The following is a 17,371-nucleotide window of genomic DNA, read 5'->3' as shown; positions in this document are numbered from 1 at the left end:
TATAAAGCACACATCACAAAACTTGGCACACATTAGGCGCGCTTACTATGTCAATGAAAGCTATTGTTTGCACTTTAAGGAACCAACAACTGGGCATGGTGATGCACCCCTATAATCTCAGCGGTTCGGGAGCCGCAGGCAGGAGGATCAAAAGTTCAAAGCCAGCCTCAGCAAAGCGAGTTGCTAAACAACTCAGTGAGACCCTGAACAAGCACAGTCAAGATTGGTGGCCGGTCGCGGGGGTGCACGCCTCAAATCCTAGCTGCTCGGGAGGCTGAGACAGGAGGATGGCGAATTCAAAGCCAGCCTCAGCAACATCGAGGCCCTAAGCAACTCAGTGAGTCCTTGTCTCTAAATAAAATACAAAACAGGGCTGGGGATGTGGATCAGTGTTCGAGTGCCCCTGGGTTCAATTCCTAGTACTCTCCGCCCCCCCAAAAAGAACAAACCGCGCTGCCCAGAGTCCAGGCTCACTCTCCAGCCTTAAGTCCCCCATCACTAGTGTGTGTGCAAGCACTACTTGGTGCCCAAAGGATTCCAGCACCCGCAGAGGGGCGGCCTCTTAAAATCCCTCCAGCCTCACGCCATTGCACTCCCATAGGGTGACTCCCAGTCTGCTCAAGCACCAGCAGTCAGAGGCGTGTGCCCTGCGTGCACCCCGCGTGTGCGCGGCCGCCGGGGCGGATAAAAGTTGAGCCGGCCGCAGAGGGAAGACACCGCATCCTACTCCACCCCCGCCGGGCGCTCGGCCCCGCGGCCGGTGGGCGGAGGGGCGGGCTACGCAGGCGCCGCGCCCTGCCATTGGCCGCGCCGGCGGGGGGCGTGGCCTACCTCAACTGCGTCCCCGCTGTGTTGTCATTAGGCGACGGCTAGAGGACACGGTCAAGATGGCGGCGGTATCGGGGCTGGTGCGGAGACCCCTTCAGCAGGTAGGAAGCAGCGCGCGGCCCCCGCGACCCTGCGCGACCCATGCCCACCCGGCGATCTCTCTGAGTGTCCTTCTCTCCCCCGCCCCAGGTCTCCGGGCTGCTGAGGAGGCGCTTTCATCGGACCACGCCGGCCGCCCTGCAGGTAACTCGTGCGGGAGCTCCGCTGGGCCTGGAGGGAATCCTTGTCCTGGCACCGGGTCTGGAGACGCCGGGGTCGCGCCTGCGCCCTAGCTGGTCCGCGTCTCAGAAATAAGTGGCCTTCGCAGGCTCTGGGGGCCGCGGACGGACTCATCCTGCGTGGGGCTCCTGCTGCCTCTATCGCCGCCGGGCACTAATCACACTGGCTTGTCGCCCCGCGAGGCTGGTTGGGATCAGATGAGCCATCGAAGAAAACTAGTGGCTTCCTCTATCAACCGCACCCCCATCTTTCTTTTTTTTTTCTTTTTCATGTGGCAAAATATGCTTAACATTTACTCCTTCAAAGTGATTATTGAGTGGCATCAAGTACATTCACCATACGCAACCATCACCACCATACATTTCCAGAACTTTTTTTTCATCCTCCATTTTAGAAACACTATCCACTTCCCAATAATACCTTACCGCCCACTCCCCTTGTAACCTCTTGTACTCTATGAGTTTGCCTCTTTTAGAACCTCACGTAAGTGAAATTCGTTTGACCTTTTTGCGCCCAGCTTATTTCTCTTAGCACAGTATCTTCAGGGTTAATACCTGTTGTAGGATTCAACAGAATGTGTTTCCTTACACAGTCTGAATAGTACCTATTGTGTGTATACACCTATTTCATTCATTTATGCAAAGATGGGCATTTGAGTTTCCACCTTTTGGATTTGTGAGTAATGCTGCTATGAATGTTGTTGTGCAGGTATATATTTGAGTCTTCCTTTCAGTTCTTTAGGGTATGTACCTAACAGCAGAATTGCTAGAGTGTATGATAATATTCACCACCACCCCCTTTTTTTCTTTACTAGATGTTTCTGCCATGCTTTGATTTAAAATAACACCTTATATACCCTCAATTCAAAGTGTTTGGCAGTGCCTGGCACCTAGTGAGTGCTCAATACTTAGCCTTAGTTAAGCTTCCCTGATTTTCTCTGCCCCTTACCCTCTTAACTGTGGTAACAAAACAACCCAGCATATGCCTGTGAGCTAGGGTAGCCTGCAAACAACATGTACATCAAGAAAAGTATTAAGTCTGGGCATAGTGTCATACACCTGTAATCTCAGCCACTCAAGAAACTGAGGCAGGAGGATCACAAGTTTGAGGCCAGCCTGGGCAACTTAACAAGACCCTGTCTCAAAACATAAAAGGGCTGGTGATATAGCTTACTGATAGAGCACCCCTGGGTGTACCGCCAAAAAAAAAAAAAAAAAAAAGTTCAGTAAGCTTATAACGGACATATCCAGTTTAAGATAACAATATAACTTATTTAAGAATTCTTGGAACTTTTAAGGAGAAGCCTGTTTTAATTTTATGTTTCGTATTGTGTACAGCCTAGGTAAGTGTAAAGGAAGAGAATCTCAATGGTATTTTAAATAATCCTCTAGTATATTGATAATTTTTCTATTCCTGTGACAGATGACAGTTCGAGATGCTATCAATCAAGGTATGGATGAGGAACTGGAAAGAGATGAGAAGGTATTTCTTCTTGGGGAAGAAGTTGCCCAGTATGACGGGGCATACAAGGTAACCAAAATCAGTGAAAGTTATTCAGAACTGAAGTGACCCTTCACCCCAACATGTGCTTAAAAATAATGGGTTCATCTCTTAATTGTAGGTTAGCCGAGGCCTGTGGAAGAAATATGGAGACAAAAGGATTATAGATACTCCCATATCTGAGGTAAGCCCTCCTGTAGGAAGTTGATCTTTGAAGAGCATATTTATCAGTGTTTGCAATCCTGATTTTTTAGATCTTTGTCTTAGGCTTGTGTTTTACTTTACAGATGGGCTTTGCTGGAATTGCTGTCGGTGCAGCTATGGTATGTAATAAGCTTATCCAAAGAGACGTCTTTTAAAAACATTGCATGTTGGAGGAAGGGAGAGGTTGTTTGCCACTCTTCATTGCTGTTTCTATTCTTTTTTAACATCAATGTTTTTGATTTGACAGGCTGGTTTGCGACCCATTTGTGAATTTATGACCTTTAATTTCTCCATGCAAGCCATTGACCAGGTTATAAATTCAGCTGCCAAGACCTACTATATGTCAGGGGGCCTCCAGTGTGTGCCCATAGTCTTCAGGGGGCCCAATGGTGCCTCAGCAGGTGTAGCTGCCCAGCACTCACAGTGCTTTGCTGCGTGGTATGGGCACTGCCCAGGCTTAAAGGTGGTCAGCCCCTGGAATTCAGAAGATGCGAAAGGACTCATCAAATCAGCCATTCGAGATAACAATCCAGGTCAGCAGAGTGACCCCTGTGTCTCTTTTAAACTTTAAAAAAAGAAAATGAAAGCTGGGGACAGTGGCACACACCTGAAATCCTAACGACTTGGGAGGCTGAAGCAGGAGGATTGCAATTTGCAGGCTAGCCTCAGAGACATAGTATAGCTTTAAGCAACTTAGTGAGCCTCTTTCTCAAGATAAAAAAAAAAAATTTTGAAAAGGTTGGGATATAGTGGTGAGGTACCCTTGGGTTAATTCCCCAGTGTGAAAAAAACTAAAAACTCCTTGCATCGAAGGAGTCATTAAAGGCCTCTACTTAGGATTAGATATATCATATCAAATACTAATGATTTATAGATAATAGATATGGTAAAGATAGTAAAGAATGTGGTTGTTTTTTTAGTTCCAACTAAAATGGGAGCAGTTAGGTAAAGATGACATTTACTGCACACTCCACAACACTGTCTTAACCGCAACAGATAAAATTATATTGACCATGGGGCTGGGGATGTGGCTCAAGCGGTAGCGCTCGCCTGGCATGCATGCGGCCTAGGTTCGATCCTCAGCACCACATACAAACAAATTGTGTCTGCCGAAAACTAAAAAATAAATATTAAAAAATTCTCATATTCTCTCTCTCTCTTTAAAAAAAAAAAAATTATATTGACCAAACTACAACTAACGACATAGACCATCTGTAAGTTATTGGACATAATAGAAACAAGGCTTCCTAATAAACAGTGAAACTTTTCACATGATAAATGATGTTGTCCATGCATTTTTAGTCATTATGTAGTTAGTTAATTTTTGCTTAAATATTTATATTTTGCAGTGGTGGTACTAGAGAATGAATTGATGTACGGAGTTCCTTTTGAATTTCCTACAGAAGCTCAATCAAAAGATTTTCTGATTCCTATCGGAAAAGCCAAAGTAGAAAGGCAAGGTAAGACTATGCATTTAGTATACATTTAAACATTATTTTTAATCCAGCCCCTCTTATTTTTTTTAAGTCAAATGAAGTCTAGAAGGTATTGCCATGTATTTTGATTAAAAAAATCAAGGTGAGCTTAGGTTAAGAATGTGTGGAGCTGGAGATGTAGCTTGGTCGTGGAGCACTTGCCTAGCCCACACAAGGCCCTGGGTTCATTCTCCAATACCACAAAGGGGGGGAAAGGTATGATGTGTGATGCCTGATTTTTCATACAGTTATGTTTCTCAAATCTCAGTCCAGTAGGTATGTATTTCATTTTTAGGAATGCGGCCACATTCCTTGGCTCACTGGAATGAAATTGAGGACTTGACAGATGAACAAGAGCCACAGCTGACTGCAGACTGGTACCGCATCTTTATTCTCAACCTGACCTCTGACCTGTGACCATTCTGTTTCAGGGACACATATAACGGTGGTTTCCCACTCCAGACCTGTGGGCCACTGCTTAGAAGCTGCTACAGTGCTATCTAAAGAGGGAATTGAATGTGAGGTGAGTGGACATTCATTTGCTCTTAAGAAATCAGAAAGCCTCTTTAAATATAAGACCTAGAAATGGGAGTTTGAGTTCTGTAATAGGTTAGTTGGTTGTAAAATCTTGCTTTGCCACTTAGTTCTGTCTCTCCTTAGAGCTAAGAACCAGCTTGCTTATCACATAACTTAGCTTTTTACCACTCAGGATCTAGATCTTTTAAAATAGTACTTGCTTTCTCAAGACTTAGCCTTTGGGACTGGGCTTAGGCACAAACTCAGAAGTTAATGATTCTAACTTTCTCTGTAGGACCTGTGCTTACTATTTGCACTTGGGCAAGATACATACTCCACTTATCATCAGCTATAAAATGAGGATAATGTAAATACTACTCCATCATGGGATGGCTGTGAGCATTACACTGAGTGTAGGGCCTGTTGCATGCTAAGCTCTCAGTGCAAGTTGGCTATTATTTATTTTGCCAAGATAGAAGTTAGAGCTGAGGAGGACAAATGAATTCTATATGTGGACAGAGCTGCAGAGAGAAGAGATTTTTGCTTTAATTACAATTTTCCTTTTACATTTTGTAAATTCATTAACAAGAAACAAAAAAAGGAAGTGGTATTATAGGGTCCAGGCTATCTTTGTGCTGCAGTGCTTCCATAAAGCATATTTGTTATACTGTCTGTTTAGGTGATAAATATGCGTACCATCAGACCAATGGACATTGACACCATAGAAGCCAGTGTCATGAAGACAAATCATCTCATAACTGTGGAAGGAGGCTGGCCACAATTTGGAGTAGGAGCTGAAATTTGTGCCAGGATCATGGAAGGTATTTTAGAGAAACTGGTTCTAGAATGTTAGTCAAGCTATAATAAAATTAAAGCCTTAATTGGTACGGGATAAAGAAAGAACAAAAAACTAGGGATGGCCAAAAGACTTGGTGATTCAATTTGTCATTTTGGCATTTTTTCCTTTGGGTAAGTGTTTTTAAAAGCAAAGCCAGAAACAGTTCCCCACAACTAGAAATTCTTCACCTATGTTTTCTTTTCCTGGGTAACCACATCTCTGTGTTAAAGTGGGTGGTAGTCAGCTGGCTTCTGTCGCCTCTCTCTTCAGGAAAGCCTGCCTTCTCTCCTAGGCCCTGCATTCAATTTCCTGGATGCTCCTGCTGTTCGAGTCACTGGTGCTGACGTCCCTATGCCTTATGCAAAGATTCTAGAAGACAACTCTGTACCTCAGGTCAAGGACATCATATTTGCCATAAAGAAAACATTAAATATCTAGTTTGTACATGAATATCAAGTCACTGAAATTTACTTAAAATACTTGCTGGGACTTCACATGGATTGTACTGTAAGACCTTACAATTCAAAAAGTTCTCTCTAAGGCAGCAACAGGTGTTTTGTACTGGTGGGATGTTTGAATGTGTCTGAGTGGGGAAGACGCCACTCTTCTGCCCTAGACTCCATGCTTTCACTGTCTGTTACGGTTGTCCTGTTCTTTGAATGCATTAATGTAAAATTTTACCTCTTTTGCTAGAAGGACAAGGTATGAGTGTGGCATAGTACTGATGAAAGTTATATCCAAAAAAGATAACTTATATGTATAAATAAAGTGTATAATCTACATTTACTGTTTGATTGTTTTGATAAGGAATAAAGTAATTCCTGATTATATTTTTTATATTCATGAAATGATCAATGTGGGTGGAAATTTCAAAATTCTTTACGAAATTAGCCAGGCATATTGCATTGCCTATAATCCCAGCAACCCAGGAGGCAGAATCAGGATAGCAAGTTTGAGACCAGCCTCAGCAGCTTGAACCTTAAGCAACTTTGTGAGATCATGTCTGAAAATTAAAAATAAATAAAAAAGGGCCAGGGATGTAACTCAGTGGTAAAGGGCCCCTGGGTTCCACCCACAATACCCAAAACAGCAAAAAAACCCAATGCTGCCTCTTGTGGTGGCACATGCTTGTAATCCCAGCTACTCAGGAGGCTGGGGCAGGAAGATTACAATTTCAAGGCTAGCCCGGGCAATTTAATGTCTCAATTTAAAAACTGGATATATAGCTCATATGTAAGAGTGTCCCTGGTGTCAATTCCTAGTACTGCAAAAAAGAAAATAAATTGATGCCAAATGGAAACAAAGCTGGTGTACAAAATCATTTTCATTTTTGGCAGTGGTGTTCTTCTGGTGCTGGGGATCAAACTCTGAGCCCTGTGCATACTAGAAGCTCTGCCACTGAGCTCCGGCCCAGCTCCTCATTGCTTGTTTTTATTCAATATATCTAAAACTTTATGTAAAACAACAAAGCTGACTTTAGAAGGCCCACAGCTACCATCAGGAACAGATCACCTAGACTACATCACACTTGGAATGGGATCTTGTCCACACACTCTTCAAATACCTGATTCTAACAGGTTCCTTTTCAAAAGAATAAAGGCAGGATAGGTAGGAAGGAAACTTTAGATATACTGTGTTAATGTAAGCTTTATGTTTACAAAAGATGCTGTAAAAAGTTCTCATTTGAAACATGTAGCCAAGCTCCAGACAACATGTTTTTCTTGACATGGTTTATTTTAATAAAAAATACAGCTGAACATTTATCACAGATTACATGAAACTATACACAATGACATTCTCTCTGCATAGTAACCAACACTGATGTGTGTACTTGAATTTTAAAATGGATTATTTATAATCCTTTAAAGTGCAATTTATTTAAAGGTTTAAGCAAATCAGGATAAAAGATTTCTAATAAATGAGTATCATTAAAAAAGATGATATATTCAATAAGTCTTTCAGAAATCAGAATTGATTTATATAGATGCCAAATTTGCTTGTGTTGTAATAACGATCACCCAGATGACTTTGTTGTTGAGGTCTACGCAGATCCTCTAACTAACTGGCAAGAGCTTTTTTGTATCTGTTTCAGCACATTATAACTAAAATGAACTAGGAGTCCACAGAGTAGTTGTTCTCACAGCCCCAAGTTCTATAGCCAAAATGGGATTCCTGGTGGAGCCTGAGACTGTTAGGAACTCCCCCATTTTATGTGAGGGAAGAAAAAAATGAAGAACTCAGTGGCTTCTCTGACTCGGCAATATAACTGTGCTTTGGGCCACAGTATTAATGTCTGAGGAGAAATAAAAGTAGCAGAAATGGGAATTAGCTAAGAAATAATGTGACAATGCTTCAGAAAAAATAAGCTATGAGAGGGGTAGGAGGGATTGCAACAGAAAGGCCATTCACTATGGTGACAGAACATTGTCATTGCTTCTGTCTCTGTCTATTTCCTTTAAATGGTGAAAATATTGATTCCAATATGTGGCTGCCCCCAAAAGATGTCCATTAGCAGATGACCAGACTCCTTCACAATGCTGACAAAGGAACAACACATTTCTTAAGGCAGCAACGCCAGCTCCACTTTATTCTATTTGGAGGACGGCTCCCTCCTTACAGGCCTCTTAGCCGAGCATCTGCAGAACAGTGCACGGCTGAACTGATTCCTCAAGGGCTCATCCAGGAAGAAGGGTCTTTAGTGGGTAGGAGAGGGGCAGACATGAATTCTTCCCTCAGTGTAAACAGGAAGCTTCAGCCAATCTTAGGAGCACTGTGGTCACAGGTTTCGGTTTTTCTCAAAGTTCCCTTCTGGAAATTCTGGATGGAGCTGAGCAAGGCCCCTCGGCTCACACCATTCACAGCCTGGGATGAGAGCTGCGCAGGCATCTCTGTGCTCGCAGGAGGCAAGGGAGCTGCTGGCGGTGGAGGTGGAGGCGGAGGAGGTGGAGGTAATGCAGATAGCCCTGTGGAGGTAAGGGGACAGTCAGTATGCACCTCTCCCCCAGCCCTGGGCACTGCTGCTGCTCAGACCTGGGTGGAAAGGACTGAGGGGAGATTGCAAATATTCTCCTCAGCGGGATCAAGAGACCCAGTACTGTACCACTCTCTAAAACACTGAACAGAAAAGCTGAAGCATCAAAGGGGAATTAAGATTGTCATTTGCCTCAAATATCAGATGAAAAGACTGTTGGAACAAATATCACAGATTACATGGCAACAATCACAATGACATTCTTTTTTCCTTCTTTTAAATTTGAGACTGGGTCTTGATGTTGCTGAGGGTCTCACTAAATTGCCAAGGCTGGCCTCAGACTTTCAATCTGCCTCAGCCCTACTGAGTTGCTGGGATGACGGGCATTGGCCACCATGCCAGGCTACAGTGATCCTTTGTCTACATAAATAAGGTGCTGATCTCATTTTCCAAATTTAAGTACCAAAAGAAGAGTTCTATCATCCACTTTAGCCAGGTACGGGCAGCCCCACCCATTCTGAGCTAGATGTGTGATGCAGACATCTTTCTGCACAGCACTGAGCTACCTGAATGCCAATTACTCAAAGGGATGACTAGTTCAGTGGCTCTAACATGTGCAATATTTTGAAGGATGTGATTTAAAATAAAATGATAAACCACTGAGGATTCTCAGCAAGGAACCAGCACCTGCTGGGTTATGCATTCCCCAAAGGAGTCTGTCTTGAAGAGTCATTTACTGGGTTGGGTTAAAGAAATATAAAACGCTAATGATTGTGAGCAGTGTAAAGCAAGCACTTAAAGGGGTCTCTCCTTGGCAATGACATTCTCAGGGAGAAGTCTCTTGTCAAGTGCTGTTCTTTCCACGGTAGTCCAACTAAGGAACTGAATGGAACTGTACCAGACATGCATCTCTGCTGGCGTATCAGGAGGGGCTGGAATGCTGAGCTCTACTTGGCAAGGAGGGGAAGCTAGACAGGTATCTAAAACATGCCCACCTCTAAGGCACATGGATATTTGCAACTTGAATTTCATATTTTTGAATCAATGAGTGAATTGTTCTCTCGGGACAAAATAAATACTAAATACAGAAATAGCACTACCTTACAGAACTTTCCTATGCACAGGGTTAGTGGGTTTATGTCTTGTGAACCTGTGTCTCCCTGGAACTCTACTATTTATTGCTGCCCTGTCCTCTACCCCTGCTAGGGATACAGCAGGGAGACATTCTGCGGGGTGGCTCCCCACACTGTGGTGATCTATAGTGAGAACAGGAAAGACACCTGTATGGATGAATGGCTTGGGGTGACCCAGAAAATATTCAAGTAAGTATATCCTTCCCACCAACTGTGACAGGCAACAGCTGAAATCTTGTAATTCATAGAAAACCACTTACCTTCCTTTATATCTTTTACCCCAACCTAAGACAGTTAAAATTGAAGAATGACACAAATACATACACCCATGCTCTGCAGCCTTGGGATTCTCAATGATCAATACAAATAAAGATTAAATACAGACAGATGAACAAAATGTACTTTCATTGATCTATTGGATAACAACTAATGCATGAAGGGCAATTATGTTCTGTGCTGGCGTTGATTGTGGGAAGATGTTCCTGACTTTATGTCACAGGGTTATAAAAAGGGCTTTAAACCTGAAGTGAATGTTGAGGTGAGAAAACCCAGGTGGAATGAGCATGTGATGGAAGTGTTCCTCTGAAGTGGACTCCTGGACGTGACCAGTGAAATGCCAGGAGAAGGGAACCCTGCCCGCTTAGGTGCCAATGCCCCCTACCAGACACTCTCACCCAGTGGCCAGAAGAGAGGACTCCAGGGTTTCTTCCTTTCAGCTTTGTGCTCTGACCCCTGGCAGAAGAATCACTGCAGGGTTAAGAATGAGAAGACAGAGTCTGGCAGCCCAGAACTGGCCACCCAGAGACTGGTTATTCCTGAAGCCCAGGATTCTGGGGGGCTAGAGACAGGACTTGGGGAATGGGCTTACAGGTATGGCTGGCCATCTTGGCACAGAACAGAAATGCCTGACCTCACAGGAAGCCAACCCTTGACTTTGGCCTCTTTGTCCAGCATTGACATTAAGAGTGTAAATTACCACCAGAGTTTGGGAGTTGTGGGGGGAGTTCAGTAAATATATCTTCACTTTCCCAGGAAAGGCTGAAACTTGCAATTTTGATCACTTTGAAAAGGTAGATATTGGAAATAAACAGACTGTCGAAAGTGCTATGGGGTGATCTGTGCCTGTAGCAAGGATGCTAAGGGCTGTGTGAAAGGAGAGCTGCCCACCCACCCTGATGTCTGCTCACAGAGGGTCAGACCGGCACCAAAGGGCCACTCTTCCTCACTAGGCCTGCAGGAACTATGGCAGGTCTTGATGTATACACTCACATTCATGGAAGGCCAGAGCCCACATTACCAGCTCAGAACCCCCTCTGCAAGGGGAGGGGAGGCCTAGGAGTCAAAGGTCAAAACAGAAGGAGGCAAATCGCATTCCAGGGATTGAGTCTTGACAAGTTTCATCTATTGTCCCTGGAACTTTTCTTCTTGCTTTTTTAAGGTCACAAGCTTCCTTTAAAGGTCTGTTGGGACTTAAGCTACAATACACTGGTAACAATGGCAGGGATGAGGTGTGGATGGAGTTCAGGAGCTATGAGGCCTGTGACAAACCTAGGAACAACTGCCTGATGTGTGCTCCATGTCTCAAATGCAAAAGCTCCTCCTGCAAAAGGTCCCAGATAGTCCTTTCCCCAGGCGACAGAGTAGGCTGGCCTCACGTTATGCATCTAGGAAGGGAGACAGTCAGTCCTGATCTCTCCCAGCTCCCTTTCTCTTAGAAAAAATCTCCAAGACCAGCTACTCTACCCTTCCTGAAATCCTCTCCACCAAACTCAATGGGAACCTGGCCGTCCAGTAGAGGAAAGTACAGGCTGCTGCCCCAAGAAAGTAGGTGAGACGTAGGGAGGAATGCCATTCCAGAAATACCCTAGACAGCCTCATGAAAAGGACACCTAAATCCTCTGTCCTCAGGCCAATTTTAGCAGAGGGTAATTTACAGGTCTCTGTGGCTGAGTTCCTTTCTGGTCCACACACATAGGTGGGAGGCCAAGTGGCCACCAGACCACACTAGAGCCTTACCAGACTACCTACCACTCTCAGGAGAGAGTGGAGAGCCCCAACCCCTGGTCCCCAGGTCTTGGGAACTATCTTCACTTTGACCTCAGGCAAAGAAGGAGGCTATTCCCAGGTCCCGACTAGAGAATTTTTAAGGATGCTTTAAAAAGAACTGTTCCCGACCATCATCAGTTACGCAAGCCAGTAAGCTGTCTCCCTGGAACCCCAAAACCCTACAGCCTTTTCCTAACACCTTTTCCTCTAGATCAGAATGAGAAGGGACCAATATTTCTGTAACAACAGGACTTTGGGAGTCATGGTTTCCAAAATTAAAATACATCAAAATGCCATGCAGTCAATTAGCAGGTTTTAGAGCTGTATTTTATAACAAAAATCAGAGTGAAAATGAAGATTTTTGAAGGTCGTGATGGAAATGAAATGAATATAGATGAAGTCATTTGGGTGCTTTTTAAAGATGCTGTATTTCATTGAAATGTTCCATAAGGACACAGTCTCAAATCTGCTCTCCCATGTGCTCATCACCTTAGTGATCTAGACACTTTGGGTTCTAGTCACATACAGAAACAGAGCATCTTTAAAGTTAGAGAAATTAGCATAGCTTACTTTACCGAAAATTCACGTTCAAAATGGCGCATGCTCTACTGAAAACAGCAAAGAGAAAGAAAGAGAGAGAGGACACAAGTCATTATTCAGGTTTTAGTGTCATTTAATCAAACAGTAACAGACAGTAAAATCAGACAGTCTGAATCACATGCTAATTAATCTCACTGCAAAACTAGGAGATACTCAAATTAACCACAAAATGCCCTGGTTTTTAAACCTGATTGTGACCCTTTTAGGACATGGGAAATCTAGTAATAGAGCAATCAATGAGTCACTTTCCTCTTCAGAGTCTTTCTCTCCTGAGCCAGTTAGGTGCTATTTTTATTTCTTTATAAGCACAGTGCTCACTTCAAAAGAGCCAGGGAGATTCCCGGTCCTGAAGAGCATTAGCAGTGGACTTCATTCTATTTCCAAACAAGGATCGAGGAGAAGAAAGGAAAACTCGCCACTTTTTTATTTTATTTTTTTGCAAGCAAGACTTGAAATGTCTAAAATATAGACTTTCTGAAGTTGGGAAGAGAAAAAGCATAGGGCAGGTTCAAGGTGGATCGCCTGGGCGGGAGGCCTCCCAGGCAGAGATAAGGGTCACCTTCCCCTGGTAAAGCATGAGTAAGGCAAGAAAGGAAGGAAAGAGGGAAGGGAGGAAAGGAAGAAGAAAGGCAAATATTTTTCTTGTCTTCTTTTCAACTTATAAGTTTCCAGTTTAATGTGAGGGATAATGGTTTCCCAGAGAGGGAATCCCAGAGTTCCTAAGGAACAAATTCCATACACTGCCTGGAGGAAAAATCCCCTCCCTGGAGGTGGACCAGGAACTAGTACCCCCTGGGTGATGCAGACTGACCACTCACACCAGGATGGTCTGGAAGACACAAAGGATGCTGGGAACACCTGCCCACCTCTCCTCTCCATTCTAGGAGAGTACTCTAAGGAGGAGGTCATATACTAGGAACTGGACTTGCAAGAGGAGGAAGAGAGCTGAGAATGGCCACAGCAGGTGGCAGCAGTGGGCAGAAGAACAGAGTCAACACGTGCTTCAGAGTTTGGTTGCAGGGCAGCCCTGCTCATCCCAGAGAGTGCGCCTTTGTGTATGTGTGGTTTCTGAGAGACAGACAGACCATTCTTATGGCCAGACACAGCAATTTTGAGTCTACAATGAGGTTTTAGGCTTTGATTTGATTAAGTAAATTTTAGAAACTTCAACATTCTAAATAAACTCATCTCTTTCTTTGTGCCTTAAGTCTTCTTTTCCTCCTTATTAGTCCTTCACTTTCTGTCCCATTCTTTAAGCCCCTAATCACTCTTCATGCCCACGAGGCTCTGCTTTGCTACCTCCAGCTCTCTGGAGTCAAAACTTCTCTTTTTCCCCACTCATTCTTATAGACTGGGTTTTCTACAAACTGTCAGATCTTCTTCCTCAAAATGATTGCTTAAAATTAAACTGTAAGCAACAAGGGCTAAAATTCTCTGATGACAGACACTTAGCTTATGGCACTTCATTGCTTATAGCTTTGCTGTGTACAGCATCTACCTAGTAAGGTGCAGGAGTTCTTTTAAAAGACAGCTTCAACCGGGCACAGTGGCACACACCTATAATCCCATAGTTCAGGAGGTTGAGGCAGGAGGATCGCAAGTTCAAAGCCAGCCTCAGCAACTTAGCAAGGCCTTAAGCAACTCAGTGAGACCCTGTCTGTAAATAAAATATTTTTTAAAAAGGGCTGGTGATGTGGCTTAGTGGTAAAGTGCCCCTGGTTCAATTCCTGGTATTAAAAAAAAAAAAAATAGCTTCAAAGAGTGGAAATTTTTTGCCCAAGATCACAGCAGGCAAGTGATAGAGCTAGGACTCAGGACTCACTTCAGGTTTCCTGATTCTATATTTAGGATTCTTTCTTATTTGTTTATCAATCACACAGGAGTGCTTTACCACTGAGTCCTTTTTATTTTTTATTTTGATATAGGGTCTTGCTAAGTTGCCCAGACTAGCCTCAAACTTGGGCTCCTCCTGCCTTATCCTCCTGAGTGGCTGGATTATAGGTGTGTACCACTGTGCCTGGCTTGGGGTTCCTTCTACACAAGCTGAGAAGTGTTTAACAGCCTAGGCCCAGCAGTGCACCCTGAAAAAAGCAGGCACTCAATAAATCAGTGGGGCAATGAACAAAGGTAGAACCAAGCTCCAATCCTGACCCTAACACTCCCTACTGTCTGACCTTAGCCAAGTTCTCTCAGCTCTACTACAGCCTCAGCCCTACTATAGCCTCAGTTTCTTTTTCTGTAAAATGGAACTCAACTGGCGTCAACTCTCATTGGAAAATATTCATGGAGAATAAATGAAACAATGGTTACTAATCATTTAGAATAGTACCTGACACAAAATAAGTGCCCCAAATATGTTAGGTGAGATTATTAAAAACAACAGCTTAGGGTCTCCTGCTTATTTAGGTTTTCTAAAACACTCGTTTACTAATCTACTTAAAATAAAATTTTAAAAAATTATATCAAAGTAACAGAACTTTCTGCTCCCTAAGTGGGGTGAAAGTGAGAACTTTTAACCCGCTCAGCTCTATGAAAACAGAGAATAAACACTAGTTGGTGGCATTCACCATGACACAGTCAAGATAAAGAATTTTTAAGTTCTTGAAAGACTGACCTTCCTAGGGGAAAAAAAAATCTTTAGAAGAACAAAATAGTGTTAGGAATGTTCTTACTGAAAAAAATAGGATCATAGTAAAAGTATTAGAGAATGTCACCCTGCCCAATGGAACTGCCAGCCTTAGGGAAATTATATTCCTCCACCAATTTGTTAAGGAACTCAATAGATCCCAAGGCAGGAGCTAGAGAGAAAAGGGAATAGCCCCCTCCATTTAGAAACATCTGCCCCATCAGAGAGTAACCAAAAATTAGGTCACACTTAGCTACCTTAAATGTACCCGTAAAACTGAGGCTTTCCAGAAGAGAAGCACTGCTGTCAGCTCAGCTCACCTAAGCTGACCTATTGCTGTTGGTCTCTTGCTGAGTGAAGTGCCAGAGGGCAGAGTCCACACTGGGTTTAGAGTATGCAGATTAGAAGGAACTGTGACATGGTCTCTTCTAACTTTTGCTTTTCTGCTATTTACTGAGGAGGTAACTAAAACCCAGCAGTGGAAACTGACTGGTTCCAGCCTTGGTAACTAACTAACAGTGAATGGAGGAACGCATCTGCCTGAACTAGAGCTTCTGAGATGCTGAAAAGGTGACTCCATGAAGGCTGGGACCTTGTCTGCCTGTCTGGGTCACACAGGGCCACACACAGCCCCTGGAAATCACACGCTCCCTACAATGCATCTTGAATGAAGAAGCTCCCTGTAGGAACCCCATTTGGGGCCTGCAATGCTAGGTTGCTAGGCAAATGCTAAATATTATTTTTTATGAGATGTATTACAAGAAATGCCCAGCAGAGGTCAGAGTATTGTATTTGGGGTGACATCAATAATTTGATCAACCCTAAAGGATAGGAGTCCCTACTTGTTGGGGACTTCCCATCTCTGTCAGTTATTGTGCTTAGACCTCAAAATTCCCTCTAAATCCTCAAGATTCCCCTTCAGAGTAGGTACTGTCAAATTCACAGTATTGCCTCCTGCCAATTTCTACTCACCTAAGAGGAAGTTTTCCCAGTACTAACTCTAATTACAAAAGATTCCCCTTTTTCTTCTCACATTCTAAGTTACCTCATCTCATGCAAACATACTACTGTGTTAAATAGCTCCCATGTAAAGCAGAGGTAAATTAGAGACTTCTTCCCCGCAATCCAAACAAATTGCACATTTTCTACGTCATTTAAAGATGAGAATTAGCGATGAACTGTCCAGACACATCTAACACACATGGTGAGGTGCTCTGTGCAGTAAAGAGACACCTCGCTTGTTAAAGGAGAGCTCATAGAATCTCCAAGTTAATGTTCTTAATATGTCCAAGTGGTATAAAATTAATACTCTAACTTTTAGAAATTGGCTCAACAATGTGGTCTGGACAGCGAATCTCCAGAAGTCTGTGATCAACCTAAACAGATCACCTCATAAAAGACATATCAACCTGGATCAGTATTTGGGAGTTTCTTTAAAAAAAATCTGCTGACAAAGACAAAGACAAGAATATCCTGCCATGAGCCAGGTTCTTCATTCCTCAAGAAAAGTCCTGGCCCAGAACATTCTACATAAGCCTCTGGTAACTACTCTTAGCCATCAGGAAGGCACACCAGCCTGAAGCAGGGGATTCAAATTAGCTCCCTTGCATTTGCTTGTTGTCATTTCCTCAGGAGGGTCAGGAAGAAGTATTTGAGAACAACCGGAAAATGCTCTTGGTAGCTCCCGGATACTACCCTAAACAGTAATGAATGTGGTATTGTCAACTCCTGTATCAACCTTCTTTCAGAAAGTTGTAGGAACCTTTCCAAGAATTGTTGATGAGCTCTGAGTGAAGAGGCAGCTCCTCAGACATCTAGAACAGCTGGTTCATTTAAGAAGTGAAAGGATATATGCTGCTCCAGAGTGTTTCCACTGGGCTGGCAAAATGCTTAGAAAGATCTTTGTTCAAAGGGAAGAAAGCCAAGAAAGTATTATGAGACCATTCTGCAGAATCAGAGTTCTATAAGTAAGCTCCCAAGCTAAAACTCTCTCTCTCTCTCTCTTTTTTTTTTTTTTTTTTTAGTTGTAGATGGACCTTTATTTTATTTATTTATCTTTATGTGGTGCTGAGGATCAAACCCAGTGCCTCACACATGCTAGGCAAGCGTTCTACCACTGAGCCACAACCCCAGCCCCCAAGCTAAATTCTTTTTAAAATTTTCAAATAAAATTCACAGTATCTGATTTAATTCACATAGGTGAAACAAAGACTAATGATAAAGAAACATCAGAATAATTAAATGCATTACAGAGTAGAATAGAGTGCAAGTAGTTATCTGGAAACCAGAAGACAGTGGTGGGATTTCGCACCTCACCTAGACAGCTCACCATTTCTGCTCTGACACAAAACTCAG

The 17,371-nt window shown here is 43.2% G+C and overlaps 2 protein-coding genes across 11 annotated transcripts in view; one reads left to right on the top strand and one right to left on the bottom strand.

Annotated features, from left to right (window-relative positions):
- Positions 1–796: 796 nt before the first annotated feature.
- On the top strand, positions 797–6,470 carry Pdhb (pyruvate dehydrogenase E1 subunit beta). Its single transcript, XM_005317162.4, has 10 exons — positions 797–929; positions 1,018–1,071; positions 2,530–2,637; positions 2,729–2,791; positions 2,895–2,930; positions 3,059–3,344; positions 4,161–4,271; positions 4,718–4,809; positions 5,482–5,623; positions 5,933–6,470. The coding sequence occupies exons 1-10, from the start codon at positions 888–890 to the stop codon at positions 6,076–6,078; spliced, it is 1,080 nt and encodes a 359-aa protein (XP_005317219.1). The 5' UTR covers positions 797–887; the 3' UTR covers positions 6,079–6,470.
- Positions 6,471–7,353: 883 nt separating this feature from the next.
- Positions 7,354–17,371, bottom strand: part of Pxk (PX domain containing serine/threonine kinase like) — a 75,157-nt gene continuing 65,139 nt past the window's right edge. For 2 of the 10 annotated variants that reach the window (XM_078038524.1, XM_078038528.1), the window contains exons 18-19: positions 12,361–12,398; positions 8,424–8,603 (exon numbers count right to left, since the gene is read on the bottom strand). In XM_078038524.1, coding sequence (XP_077894650.1) covers positions 12,379–12,398 — 20 coding nt within the window. In that variant the 3' untranslated portion in view covers positions 8,424–8,603; positions 12,361–12,378. Of the gene's footprint in view, positions 8,604–12,360; positions 12,399–17,371 lie in introns of all 10 variants that reach the window. The other 8 variants (XM_078038523.1, XM_078038527.1, XM_078038526.1 and 5 more) reach the window with 4 other exon arrangements.

This window comes from Ictidomys tridecemlineatus, chromosome 2 (assembly GCF_052094955.1).
Source record: "Ictidomys tridecemlineatus isolate mIctTri1 chromosome 2, mIctTri1.hap1, whole genome shotgun sequence".
NCBI classification, from domain to species: domain Eukaryota; kingdom Metazoa; phylum Chordata; class Mammalia; order Rodentia; family Sciuridae; genus Ictidomys; species Ictidomys tridecemlineatus.
The sequence above is the reverse complement of the archived record's forward strand: the minus strand, read 5'-3'. Positions and strand labels throughout refer to the sequence as shown.

Bases quoted from the DNA above. Each gene is read 5' to 3' on its own strand.
- Pdhb (XM_005317162.4), top strand. From the start codon at position 888: ATGGCGGCGGTATCGGGGCTGGTGCGGAGACCCCTTCAGCAG. The intron at 2,792-2,894 runs GTAAGCCCTCCT...TTTACTTTACAG, and splicing joins TAGATACTCCCATATCTGAG to ATGGGCTTTGCTGGAATTGC. The intron at 4,810-5,481 runs GTGAGTGGACAT...CTGTCTGTTTAG, and splicing joins AAGAGGGAATTGAATGTGAG to GTGATAAATATGCGTACCAT.